Source organism: Saccopteryx bilineata, chromosome 7 (genome assembly GCF_036850765.1).
Source record: "Saccopteryx bilineata isolate mSacBil1 chromosome 7, mSacBil1_pri_phased_curated, whole genome shotgun sequence".
NCBI lineage: Eukaryota > Metazoa > Chordata > Mammalia > Chiroptera > Emballonuridae > Saccopteryx > Saccopteryx bilineata.
This window is the reverse complement of record NC_089496.1, coordinates 29,131,628-29,145,635: the sequence shown is the minus strand read 5'-3', so window position 1 is coordinate 29,145,635 and position 14,008 is coordinate 29,131,628. Positions and strand designations below refer to the sequence as shown.

Sequence of the window (14,008 nt, the reverse complement as noted above, 5' to 3'; positions counted from 1 at the left end):
TCATGCCCCCAGAAAGGGATACACCTGGCAAGCCCACTAGGGGGCAATGTTCTGCCCATCTGGGGAGTTGCTCCAGTGCTTAGCAACTGAGCTCTTCTTTAACATCTGAAGGGGAGGCCGTGGAGCCATCCTCAGTGCCTGGGGCCAACTGGCTCCAAGCCATGGCTGCAGGAGGGGGAAGGAGAGAGAGAGAGAGAGAGAGAGAGAGAGAGAGAGAGAGAGAAGTGAGAAGGGGAGGGGCAGAGAAGCAGATGGACACTTCTCCTGTGCGCCCTGACTGGGAATCGAACCCAGGACATCCACACATCAGGCTGATACTCTAACCACTGAGCAAAATGGCCAGGGCCTGCAATGGAATTTTTAAGTTGTAAAAGGTACATAATTTCCTGCCTAAATTAAATATCATCCTCAAAAAGATAGTTGATACACTTTACCATTAAAATGTTATATTTTATATATATTTTTTTCGGCCCAAAACAAAACACAGATACTGAATAGTCATTTTTAAATTCTAGTTAAAGGCGAAATTTTCCCTCGTTGATGAGATGAGCTTGGGCAATGAACACTCCGCTGGTAAATTATTTCTGAGGGCTCTGTGCTCTCGGACACCACACGATCTACCATGGCCCTATTCGGCAGCTGGGCAGAACACCAGCACATCACTGTTCTCTGAGGCTTTTCTCCCTCTGTTTCTGAATTTAAATATAAATAAAAAGAGTAAAATATATATATATTATATATATATATCTTTTGCTGTAGCTTTCATTGCAAGAAATATGCAACTTTCTTTGAGGGGGTTTTACCAAACTTAACAAAAATCATGCTTCCACAAATAGTCCTTAGGCAAAAACGATGATGGGGGAACAATGTGTTCTCTATTTAAGGTGCTCATAGCTGGGAGTATTACAAAGACTTGGAACTTTAGACATCTAGCTTCTTACCTTGTGATGGAAAGTGTGTAAATTAAATGTCAGGAGGAAACCAGGCTGTGGAAACCCGATCCAGTTCGAGTCCTGAGAGCCCTGGAGACGCAGGTCGGGAACTCGGCGCGCCCTGAATGCTGCCATTGCCCCGAACTGAATTCATCTCTGTCAGGCGAGATGCTAGCCACCCAGTCTTTCCACAAACACGTGTCAACTATTCCACTTTTACTAATAACTTTATTTAAATAAGACACAGGAACTTCTATACTGAAAAAATACAAAACAAAAGCCACACATTTCCTTGTGTAAAGCCATATCGATGGTAACTCGAATACTGTTCAGCGCAGTGGCTAGAATTAAAACAGTACAACTATATACAAAATTTAAACAGTTTCTGACAAATTTCTACAGCTGGATGGATGTAGGATACATTTGAGCTCAACTTCTGGGAAATTTACATGGCAAAGCATAAGCTTTAACACATTTGGTTCAAAACTTTAATATATGCTAAGAACAAATGTACAACACAATATTCAGTTTCTCATGAGAAAATAAAAGCACATTATCACTATAAATATCGTACATCAGATTTCATCACCAAAAAAGCATATTCAGTCCATCTCTCAGAAACTGATATGGATACTATTGCATCTTATTTGGACAAAAGCAGAGCATAAGATCAACGCATTATGTAATGCTAAACCAGATATCAGAAGTTAATGGAGCTCATATTTATCTTACAGAGCTAATAATTTTCTCCCTTTAACCATAATCTACAAAATATAGTATTTTCATCAAGGCCTGAGATTATTCGGGTTAAAGGTGTCTGCTGCTGAAGAGATTGTTTTAAAAGGTTCCCCTGTGAAAATGGCAAAAGTAAACTGAGTCCATTCCCATGACAGCCTCCTACAATATAACACTGACTAATTTAAAGGAGCCAGAATGCACCTTCAGGAGAGAATATTACCGCAAACTTTGGTGGAAAGAAGAGAATTGGGATTATGACAAAATAATACACAGAATACACACACACACACATACACGCACACACACACAAACATAACATATATGCCATCTAAAAAACAAATATCAATGGTGTTGCTTTTACCTTTATCACCTCCTCCTTCTTCAACCTCCTTAGAAAAAAGAAACCCAGGAATGACTGCAGGGAACTGAAATGTTCCCGGAGCCGCAGGCACCTCGTTCCCCTAATTTGTAAGAAGACTATGCCACGCACTTCAGTGCAGGTGGAAACAACTCTATTTTATGGAACTGAAAGCAATGGAATAAAAATACAAAAAAACTTCCCTTTGCTCTTGGATCCTCTCTTTGTGTGTCAGAAAATAGTGTCTGGAAGTCGGGCTCTTCCACAGACCAATCAGGGGTATCGAGGGCCCTCTTCAACTTCGTTGAGAAGTTAGGTCAAGTCTGCAAGGTCAAGGCTACTCACTCGGGTTTTTGTTGTACTTTGCATGACTGAAACATTAACAGGACTATTCATGATACTTGTGGGGGGCTTAAATGAGACAGCTTCAAACTACTGCTTTTGTGAGTCACCAAAGAACCTGCTTGCCGACGGTGCATTAATTCTGAGATCTACAATATGCCCTTTCTACATGAATGTAACTCATGCACCCAAACTGCTTGAGGAAAACAATAACCAAAAGTGTGTCATTTAGAAACTTTCATATTAGAGAATTTCCAAAAGGGAAACTAAACATGAATATGCTGTTAGATAAAACAGGAGCATTTCATGACCTTGACGGCCAATAGAAACAAAAAAATCTCAACCATCCTTGTGAAACTTCATTTGTTTTGAATTTAAACCTCGGCATCTTTATCCTTAAATTCCATCACACACAATGTGGAATGTTTGCGCACAGCCTCGTACTGGACACTTTATATGTGACATTGAACAGTCATGAACTGAGCAACACCTGAACTTAAAAAAAAAAGCCACATTTACACGTTGAGACAGTGAATGCAACAGCTGCTTTACTAGTAACCACATGACAAAAATGATGTCAGACACCACAGATCTGCTGGTTCTTCTCATGTTCACCCATGTCCAGGATTATCGTTCTCCTAGGGTTGAATGCACTTCTTATTCTAAGAATGTGGAATGTAATGAGGAAAAGGAAATGCATAAACTAAGGAAAGGCAAAGAGTGATGTTCGCTCTTTAGCTTTTTAGCTGTGAAATATTTAATATCCCAATATGATATACATTCCAAGTTACCTGAGTTTAGACTTCAACTGAAGTACCTGAAGCTAGGCCAGAGGGTGGGCACTGTGCGACTGCCGTGGCTGTCTGTGTATTGTGTTCTTTGCATTGTATGTATTACAGAAGTTAGAAACGAACACCTGGATCCATTGTAAACATAATCCTGAAGTACAGTATTTTCCATAGGACAAAACACAGCAAGACATTTTCTATTTAGACAGGCAACGTTTTGATACAGAGCTTATTTATACTGAAGAATTTGGAACAAAACACAGGACACAGTACTTACTAATCTGTCAAACATACTATGAAATGCATAGTCTCCACTTAGAATGCTCAATGACACACGCGTTTTGCAAGCATTACTGCTTTCCACAAGAACTGCCGACAGGAGTTCCATCCCTGCCAAGATCCGTGTTAAGAGATACTTTGCGACGCTGCTGAGTACTTTGTTGTGGGTGGTGGCGCTCAGAAAGTTGTGTCACTCCGTGCAGATAGACGTCTGAGATCTAGTTCCTAATCCATGGAAGGTCAGGCAGAGGCCAGCTCCCCCTCGCTTTAGATGATCACGTAGTTCTGAGCAGAGATGTGCTCCTCCTCCTGCAGGTCCTGCAGGGGCTGTGGTGGCTGCTGGGATGGCTGTGGGACAGCGGCCTCGCCGGGGCCCGCCATGCTGGTGTCCTCGGAGAGGGAGGCCAAGGAGACCCGCGAGGAGAGGTGCTCCACGGTCAGGGTGGCCAGGGCCGCGCTCTGGCCGGAGCTGGGCGAGTTCTTGAGCATCAGGTCGGAGGCAGGTAAGAGAGGGCCTAGGAGTTTCACAGGACAGAAAGCTGATCCGGTGGGGATGAAATTAACCTTGTTTTTGTCAGGACATGAAAAGAGAGGGGCTGAGATAGGCTGACGAGACCTAAAACCATAAAACAGAAGGAGGTTTACAATCACGAACCAGGTGAGCACTTTCTGCATTAATGGGAGTTCTCTCAAAGAGCTGCAATGGGCATGGCGGGGAATGAGTTCAGGGACACAGAGGGTAAACATCTTCCATAGCACAGTCAGCCGGCAGACTACGCATGTGCACAGCACTGAAGTGATGTCTGAGACAAAAGCGTTCTCAAGAGGACCGGGCGGACAAACTTTCTCAGGGGTCATTAGTTTGCTTTCAAGCATTTAGGAATGTGGAAACACCTCCTACATTATCGCTGAAGATTGTGCAAAGTAAGAATGACCTTTTCTGTTAAGAAGAAGTATCCCAGGAGAGGGATTACCCCATCGTGTACTTGGTTTTAAGCATTTCCTCCTCTTTCTGCATCTCTATACATACTTCTACTAACACGGATCAGAAAACAAAGAGTTCCAGTCGTTCCTCGAAGAGCCAGTCAGTCCAGAGCCCCTCCTCCCTCCCGTGCCCAGGAACTGGCCCTCAGCTCCCACGGGACCCTCTCCGTCCCCTTCAGTCTCTGTCCCTCACAGGCAAGAGCACAGCAGCCTCCGTCAGGCGCCCGCACTGGGGCAGAGGGATGAGTGAGCCCGAGAGCCACACAGGGTTTTTCGGTTTGCTTTGGTTTTTGAGCCATTCTGTCAAGTATTTACAGTATGAACCTCTTCACTTCAAATTCTAAATTTATACATATTGAAATTTTAGAAAGAAAAATCTGTTAATAAAGTCTGAATTCAGTGACTCTTCATGCCAGACGTATCTGCAGGGCAGGAGACTGGCTTCCCCCTGGCGTGGGGATAACTGTCATTAGGCTAGCTACACTGGGGTATTAGCTTTGCTACGAAACGTCTGTGTTCGCCACCTGCATAACAGAGCCTTTGAAGGGAAAATCCTTAATGAATAAAAATAGATCTTTTAGCTAGTAAGGATGAATTTCCAAGTTTCTTTCGTATTAGCTTACATATTGCCAGCAGACAGGCTCCAAGTCTCCTTTAATAAGCCCTCTTTTGCCTATTCAGTTCTCTTTCCGTAACTCTGAAACACAGGATCAGCTGGACGGAGTAGTTGATTCACCCGTAATCAACCGGGCTCGGTAACACGCCTTACGGCGCTGCAGGTCCCAGCTGACAGAAAAGACATTACTTACGCCATTTCCTCAAAGACCTTCACCCGCTCACATCCCTCTGGGGGCTCCCGTTTGAACATGTAGCTGTTGTTTGGTTTGGGAGATGAAGCGTACTTGGGTAACGGTGAGCTACTCCCACTGTCTGTAAATTTAAAGCAGTTATATTAACTAGTGGTTGAAAGCTCTTTTGAATTAAATTTGATTTCCAAACAAGCAGCCTTTTGCACAATTTAGCCACTATTGCCCCTTTGCTTCCACCACAGAGCTTCCTTTATTGCAAAGCTATTTCTAACACCCCTGTGTAGTACATTTCTTATCAATAAAAGCTTCAATGCAATAGTAACCTGCCACACCACAGAACACAAAAGGATGATATTTGGGTCCAGAAAAAACTGCATTCTGAAGAGCTGTAGTCCTGAAAACAAATACATTATTATGTATTTCAAAATGTAAATGAATGGTGTAATATGTATAAGTCATACAGAAGAAAGACAAGAGTACAATACAGGGTTTTCTGTGCCTTCTCACTGTCCACCAATGTAATTGGAAATTTCAGTATGTGGAATAATCTTCACTAGCTCCAGGCAGAAATGTTACTTTTACAAAACATCATGAATAATATGTATGCAGGGAAAAAAACAGGTTTATAACACAACGTCTTTTTCCCTCAGCCCACCATGAAAAACTAATTTTGCCTTGAAAATGTCTGTATAAAAGCACTTTTTATTTTCTTTCTTTTTTTTTTAAGCACAATTTTTATTTTTGCTACTGGAAGCATGAGAATCTAAAAGCATCTTTACGTAACATGTTTTCTTCATATTTTTGACCAAAAAGAAAATGGTCTATTCATGAAAAGCCATAAAACCTATATGTAATTTCTCCCTTTCCTACCTGGCAAATGATTTTGGAAATTCAAATCCACTGAAATGTGTGATTATCTCTGTGAGATGCCAAGCTGTAAAGTCAGTAACATACTTGTATAAATACAAGAGTCCTATTTAAAAAAATTCTGACTTAATGCAACCAATTCCCACTACTAAAATACCAAGCACATGATCTATTAAAATGTATTATTTTCATACATACTTTGAAAGATGGCATTTGCACCATAATTACATTTGTCACAATTTTGATAAGTTGCTTTAGTTTAGGACAGAGAACACAGTCTAACATTCAGAATCAGGTTAACAGGGATGTTTTCATTATTATTGATGAAGTATATAGTACATGCTTAGAAAGCAGGCCCTTCAGGCACACTCAGAGTGTATCTGGTGAATGATTCAAAGAGCTTCTATGTTAGTCCTGGGAACAAAGACATGTACTTATATATTTGAATATGGCTGTATCTCTGGCTGGGAAATCATTGCCTGAAAAATAACAAAGCCACACTATTGAGAAACCTAGAAAGCCACAAAGTTTCTCCATTACTACTGTTATGCTTGTTGCTGCAAATTATACATAGGCTCTTGGAAATAATTAAGTCTTTGAATTAAGTTGACTTTCTTCATATATCACGCAGATTTGAGCTTGTCTTAGATTCAACACTTTTGCTATATTGCTTAAACAACTCTCCTAGGGAGGAAGGAGGAGAAATACAGATTTCTCTCTAAGGTAGATGCAGAGCACTGGTGAGAATGAGCCCTTGAACTCAGCATAATACCAAAAATACAGCTTGACCTTGCTCTGCTATACAAACAGCAACAAGCCATGAAGAGGAAATACATAAAAATGTAGATAGGGCATGTGATACCCATGGAGATCAGTGCTGGTAACCACACAGCCCTCCGGGTGTGCAGGAGGGCCCTAAAACCAGGGTCCCCAGGCCTTTAACAAGCCTTCCTGCCATCAGCAGCGGGGTGATCATGTCAGTAGCAATAAAGGATTCACCCTATTATCATGCAAGAAAAATCATCTTAGCCAGTTACAAACTTCTGTGTTCTATTTCTTTTGACATCATTAGACCTACCCATGTGATTGCTCTCATAATTTAACTGATCGATTTCAAGGGACTTTCCCAGAATTGAAAGTTAGATGTGACTTGAATTGGATTACCTCCCCATTACCAATCTTAAATAAATTAAATGGCTTTTCTTCTTGAAACTTTTCAGATTTCCAAGTTCTAAAATTTCTAAAACACACACACACACACATTTATTTATTTACGTTTAATGTTTGGTGGTCTGAAAAAACAAAGCTTGGAAGAACAGAATTTGGAGCCATAAACAGGTTTTTAAGATCTGAAGCTCTTTCCTCAGGTAAGTTTACAATCGGACAGAGTGCAAAGAAACAGAACGCAGACCCCACGCCTGTGGTTTTAGCTCCGTCACTAGCGGTGCAGTCTTACACACAGCTGCCTCTCCGAGTTTCTAGGTAACTGAGAATGGCCACTTCTAACTCTAAACTTCTATAATTTTTTAATGGTTCTAACACACAAATAAGGAACACTGTACTAACCCTTTTTTGCTTTACAAAATGGCATGCTTCAACACAGCCCATGTGAACAATCTACTCTGCTCATTACAGACTGGGATTTCTAACTTGCTCATTCAGAACTCATTACTGAATTTAAGAACCCATTTCAGTAAGAGAACATTATAAATATGAGGCAAGCAGCCCTGCTCAAAAGGTTCAAGATGAAAAGTCTTGTGGTGATCTTAATTTAATCCCTTTTGTTCACAAGCATAAATTTTCTCATCCATTCTGTTATCCCACAGTAGGAAATAACTAGACATGTAGATGACAATTTATTGTTACTCTATGTTCTTATAACATAGTCAATGTCAATAAAGTTAAATGCAATGAATATGATTATTTATATAGCTGTCTGTATTCATAAGATTCTCATCTATACTTACGACAGGATAACCCAAGTCTGAAAATCAAGAGTATGAGAACATTTTATTGGTTATTTTATTTTAATAGATTATACTTATGAATGTGTGCCATATTTGCCAAATAAAATACAAGTACTTGTCAAGTATTTTTAAACACATGATAATGAATTAAAGCTTGGAATTCCGCGTAGAAACAATATTCATTATTAAACGACGTGTACCTTTATAAGAGTTCCTGAATTTCTCCTTACAAATGGCTTTCATTATTTCTGATATGTAAGTCGTATGACTCACAATTCCAGTGTAAAAACATAATATACATTAGTTGACTCATTTATGTGGCTAGGTATTATAAAATCTTTGCCATGATTCTATTGTAGCCGTTAAGTCTTTAGATGTGCTTTATCTCCTACTATCAGATTCCTTTGCTAAAGTAAGTCAGATTACGATAATTCTAAAACTAGCAATATAATTACAGAGCCGTGGTTCTTAACTCTGGTTTCACATTATACTCATCAGATGTTTTAAAAACACCAGTAAATGCCAATGTCCAGACCTCATCTCTGAGAGATTCGGACTGATTGGTCTGGGGCTCTGCCCAGGCATGTGTGCTCCGTTCTTTTTAAATAAAGCTCCCAAATACTTTTAAAGTATAGCCAAATTTGAGAACCAATCACAAAAAAAGTTAAAACACAGGTTTTAGGCCACCTGACTACCTAACCACCCAACTGCATGATCTCTGTTTCCTGGTTTGTAAACTGGAAGTAACTACCGAGATCAGCTATGAAAATGTGGGTAAAAGGGTGAGAACAGTGCCCGAAACATAGGAAGGTCTCCAAAAATATTGCTCTAATAGTAGATGCATCATTCCTAATTTGCAAGTTAAACAAGGTAAACTGTTCAGACAATTCAGTGTCTATTTCACTCTCTCTTGGCAGAGACACGTCACTTTTAGTAGATCTGCACACTCGAACTTTACTTAGGTGCGCAGAGATAAGAGTTGGAGTCTGGTGGGAAAGCAGAGTAATGCTTGGAGGACCTGACTCTCCAGTGTATGTCTGCTTCTCATGCACGATGCCAGTTCACAACGGCACCCTTCCACCTACAGCGATCATCCCCAAATGAAAATCACTGCCTACAGCATGCAGATTCTACAGATTCCTCTACAAAAGAAATATTTTTATAATAAATGCAACAATATCCAGTAGAATGCGATTCTTATTATACCTGTAGCAGCTAGAATAGTAGGCTAGAAGAGTGAGCAGAGTTAACCAACACTATTCTCAATGATATTCAAAGAGCATAATTAAAAGTTAGCCAATAGAGTTAGATTAGAAATATGGTTGACTAAATAGGATCTAAACAGAATTACTACTCTACTATTAAAATTATTTCTTTTCTTTCAGGAAATAAAATCATCATCTGCAGTGTGGTTTGATGGCCTAATGAAATCAAGAGAAACACACAATTGTACAGCATTCCTTGGCAACAAACTTCTGGAACCAGTTGGCATTACCAAGCTATTGAAAATCCTACATTTTTAGTTAACTCCAAGACCAAATTGTGAACAGGCAAAGAGGACATTTGGTTTTTACAAGTAGTCTCTAAGGTTTCTATAAAATTTCAAAGTCCACCCTTTATGAGAAGGTGATAGAATTTTAATAAAATAAGACATCATATATAGCTAAGATTTCCACTAAACCAGCATTCCACAAAGGGTAGGAAGGGAAAGAGCGTAACCTTTGCTACTTATGTTTTGCTTCTTCCACAACATGACCCTACTTTTGTATATGTGCTGCCGGAGCGAGCACCCAAAACATACTCCCGACTGTGGAAAAACACCATGCTCATTCCTGTCTCCAGATGTGACTGTGCTAACTACTCATTCTGAATCTGACACGTACGTGAACAACTCAGTCTGACATGGCAGTTCAAACTGAAAGTAAATCATTTTATTGAAGAAAGTCCTCAACCCAATATATAGACTAAAATCATGACTATTACAAATGTAAATCACAATGGTAAAACTAAACTGAAAATAAATTTCAGGTTACACAGAATATTTTATATCTTGAAGCAATGTAAGTAGGGATCTCAGGAAAATCATTCTGATACCATCTTTTATAATCTTGAACTTTTTAAATGAAAAACTTTCCAGGGGCATCAGCTTTCAAAAAGCTGAAAAACACTGTTCATAATAAACTGTTCCTAAAGTGTCCTACTGAGGGGACAAAAACCCCCAATACTTCTAATAGAAGTTTCAGTATAATTTTAAATGCTCACTTAAATATTTACTGAGCACTTAACCATATGCAAATTAGAAGGCAAAGCAAAATGCTATAAAGGTGAAACTCAGTATTTCCTCTTTTTATTTCAATTCTTGCTATTATAACATCTTCAGGCAGAAAACTACACGGAACCTTAAGCTTATCAGTCCATTCACCTAAAAGCCTGTTGCTTCTCTGATATTCACTGCCTTATTAGCCATATTAGTGGTGGTAACCATTGTCCACAACTTCCAAGCTAGAACTTTGCCTTTCTCTCCCCCCATACGTTTCCCTTGCCGTGCATATCTGATCAGCCAACACGGCTGTTGATTCGTCTTCCCCTCTGTCCAATTCCTCTGCCCTTGCCACCCTCCTGTGTCTGCCCTGCACCTGGGCTTTCTTGCTGAGTGCACAAAACAAGCTGCTGACAAGCAGCAAGAAGATATTAGAACATAAATATATATATATTTATATATATATATATATTTACTTTCTATCTTTAAAAATAAGAAAGGAAGCTGTACTGGCAATATTTAGTTTGGCGGTTGAATTACACATATACTTAGTTTAGAAATATACAAATTTATATTAGGGATACAGATGAAGAATTCCCAGAAAAGGCGGCTAATAAATCAAGTTTGGAGACCACAGGACTAGACGGCTAAAACATCATCTTATCTTGTTCTCCTGCTGTCTCTCTCCAATTCTGCAGTTCCACCCGAGTTATGGTCCCACAAGATAAAGCTGGTCATGTCCCTTAGCTGACAAAAGATCTTTGCTTGGCTCTTCATTTCCCTTAGCAAGGCCTCGGGGGCCTTTTATAAAACAGCGGCCTCTCCCCGTCACCAGTCACACTGCCTTCTACTCCCCACCATCCACCTCGTGCTCCGGCACACGGCTCCGTGCTGTCCTCCACACACCAGGCCCTTCCACAGCCGAGTGCCTGTTCCACAGCCGAGTACCTGCATGAAGGCGAGTCCCCTGCAAAGGCAGCAAGCAGTAGTGCGAAGCAGAAGGTCTCTGTCAGCATCTGGACTGCAGAGACTTCGGGAAAGTTACTTCATTTCTCTAAGCCTCAGATTCCCCGTTCTTACAATAAGGACAACATCCCTACTAGTAGGACTACGGTAAGATTACAGGAGATAACAAAGGTAAACTCAACTGAGTACATTTAATCATCAAAACAATGCTATGAGGCAGGTATCATTATGATCCCTAATTTACAGGTGAGGAAACTGATACACAGAGAGGTTGAGTAACTTGCCCAAGGGCACACAGTTAGTAGATGGCAGAGCAGGGGTTCAACCAGGCTGCACCAGGGTCAGAGTTCATTATAATATCTGCCAAAGTTTTGATCGATCTCGACTCTAGTGTCCTCATTAGAGATATGACGTGACTAGAAGATCAAGGTCCTTCCAATCTAACAGTCTATGCTTATAATTAAAGTCTTACAGTTCGGGTAACAGCTTTATTGGGGCTGCCTTCTGTTAGACTTACAAAGAGAGACAGTGAAAGAAGTGGCCTCCACGTCTTATTTATTTTTAAAGGAAAACAAAAGATAATGGGACAAACAATTCAACGGGCCCCATTTTCTTTTAGCCTGGTTGATACCCTACTTTCTCTCCAGTCACAAAGTAGAAGACGCAATGAGTTTTAGCAACGTTACTTCCTCTCCCCTAACTTCAACAAATAACTTGCAACCTCACGTGTGTATTCTTTCTGACCAAGACCTATCACTGAATTAGCTTAATCTTAGTTTTGTTTTTTGTATGTGTGTGTGTGTTTTTGGTACGAAGGGGACGAAGAGAGATTATCACACTCTTCCTGAACATTCAAAAGCCAGACACATAAAATTTAACAACTTTTAAAAAAAGGACACCGGCCCTGGCCAGTTGGCTCAGCGGTAGAGTGTCGGCCTGGCGTGCGGGGGACCCGGGTTCGATTCCCGGCCAGGGCACACAGGAGAAGCGCCCATTTGCTTTTCCACTCCCTCCTCCTTCCTCTCTGTCTCTCTCTTCCCCTCCCGCAGCCGAGGCTCCATGGGAGCAAAGATGGCCCGGGCACTGGGGATGGCTCCTTGGCCTCTGCCCCAGGTGCTAGAGTGGCTCTGGTCACGGCAGAGCGACGCCCCTGGTGGGCGTGCCGGGTGGATCCCGGTCGGGCGCATGCGGGAGTCTGTCTGACTGTCTCTCCCTGTTCCCAGCTTCAGAAAAATACAAAAAAAAAAAAAAAAAAAAAAAGGACACCAATATTTTCCACACAGCTATAAAACTATATCCTTAAAAATGGCCATACCATGAAGAAAGGTCTTAAAGGTTACTACCCAAAAGCTCTCTGCTAAGCACCACTCCATGCCGGCCACTCCTCTCCCGGCTAAGGATAGAGCAACAAGCATAAGAAATGACCTGCTCTTGCTAGAGCTTCCATTCTGCTGAATACATGACAGGAGATCAGTGAAGGATACATGCAGGCATGATCACAAATTGTGGGTTGCTTCTATTGTAGACTCTGTTGTAACTGCTAGAACTGAGGGGTATAATTATTAATTAGATTGAAATTATAAACAGTAACTCATCCAGAGAGTTAGCACAGCTATGAACATTTTCTAAAAGTGGGGAAAAGAGCATTAATTTACTGGATGTTTCTTATGTGCTGTCAGAATAGAAATATATGTAGTTTTAGATGTTATCTCGAAGAAGAAAAATAGGAAAGATGACCTTAGAGACATAATTCTAAAACAGGTCAGTTGTTTTAAAACAGCAGCTAATATTTTTTTTTACAGTGAATTTATTGGGTGGCATTGGTTAATAACGTTATATATGTTTTAAGTATAAATCCTGTATATATCATCTGTATATAGTGTTGTGGCTCGCCACCCAAAGTCTAGTGTCCTTCTGTCACCATATCTGACCCCCTTTCTACCCTCTTTACGTCTCCCCCACCCTCTTCCTCTCTGGTAACCACCATACTGTTGTTTGTGTCTACTGAGTTTGTTTTGTTGCTTTAGAACAGACCTGTCTTAACCTTTGGGATGAGTCCTTTGTTAGAATTACACCTCTACACTCTTTGTAATTTCACCACCAAGAAGTCCTTCTAGGATGATAAGCATCCTGGAACCACATGGGAAGAATCAAGTCACAGAGAAACAGACTCAGGCTCAAAAGCAGTGAGTTGCAAGGTACGGTGGCTAAAAGAAGTATATCCAACATATCTCTTTTCACTATAGAAACCACAAAAAGAGAAGTTTTACAAAATCTTGGCTGGTCGGGCTATCCAGAAAATAAGAGGGTTAAGGTATGGTAAAGGTAAGAGTCAAAAAAGGTTAAGAAATAGAGCCCTAGTGATAAATCAAATAGAGTTAAAATGTATGTAGAAAGGAATTAGATCTCAAAAAAATCAAAGTCTGCCTAGGGTTAGCCCAAGACCCTGAAAAGACAAGAAATTTTTGTTTATCTCTTGCATCTAAGTTGGGTCCTAAGACCCAAAGTTTAGAGATATTAATATTTATGAGTTAAATCACAGTATAAGTTAAACAGGCTTTTATGCATTGGTTTTTGGGAAACTCCATCCACATAATCTACGTTGCTTCTGTGGGAAAATACAGAACCCACGTTGTTTCTGTGGGAAAATACAGTCTAAGTTCCCAGAAACCGATTTATGGACTCTTGGAACACAAGTCTCCGTAGCTGGACTGAGAA

The 14,008-nt window shown here is 40.5% G+C and overlaps 1 protein-coding gene across 2 annotated transcripts in view; it reads right to left on the bottom strand.

Moving 5' to 3' along the window:
• Positions 1-1,140: 1,140 nt before the first annotated feature.
• GLCCI1 (glucocorticoid induced 1) overlaps positions 1,141-14,008 on the bottom strand; it is a 95,786-nt gene continuing 82,918 nt past the window's right edge. For both annotated transcript variants that reach the window (XM_066240205.1, XM_066240207.1), the window contains exons 7-8: positions 5,231-5,351; positions 1,141-4,053 (exon numbers count right to left, since the gene is read on the bottom strand). In XM_066240205.1, coding sequence (XP_066096302.1) covers positions 3,705-4,053; positions 5,231-5,351 — 470 coding nt within the window. In that variant the 3' untranslated portion in view covers positions 1,141-3,704. The remainder of the gene's footprint in view (positions 4,054-5,230; positions 5,352-14,008) is intronic.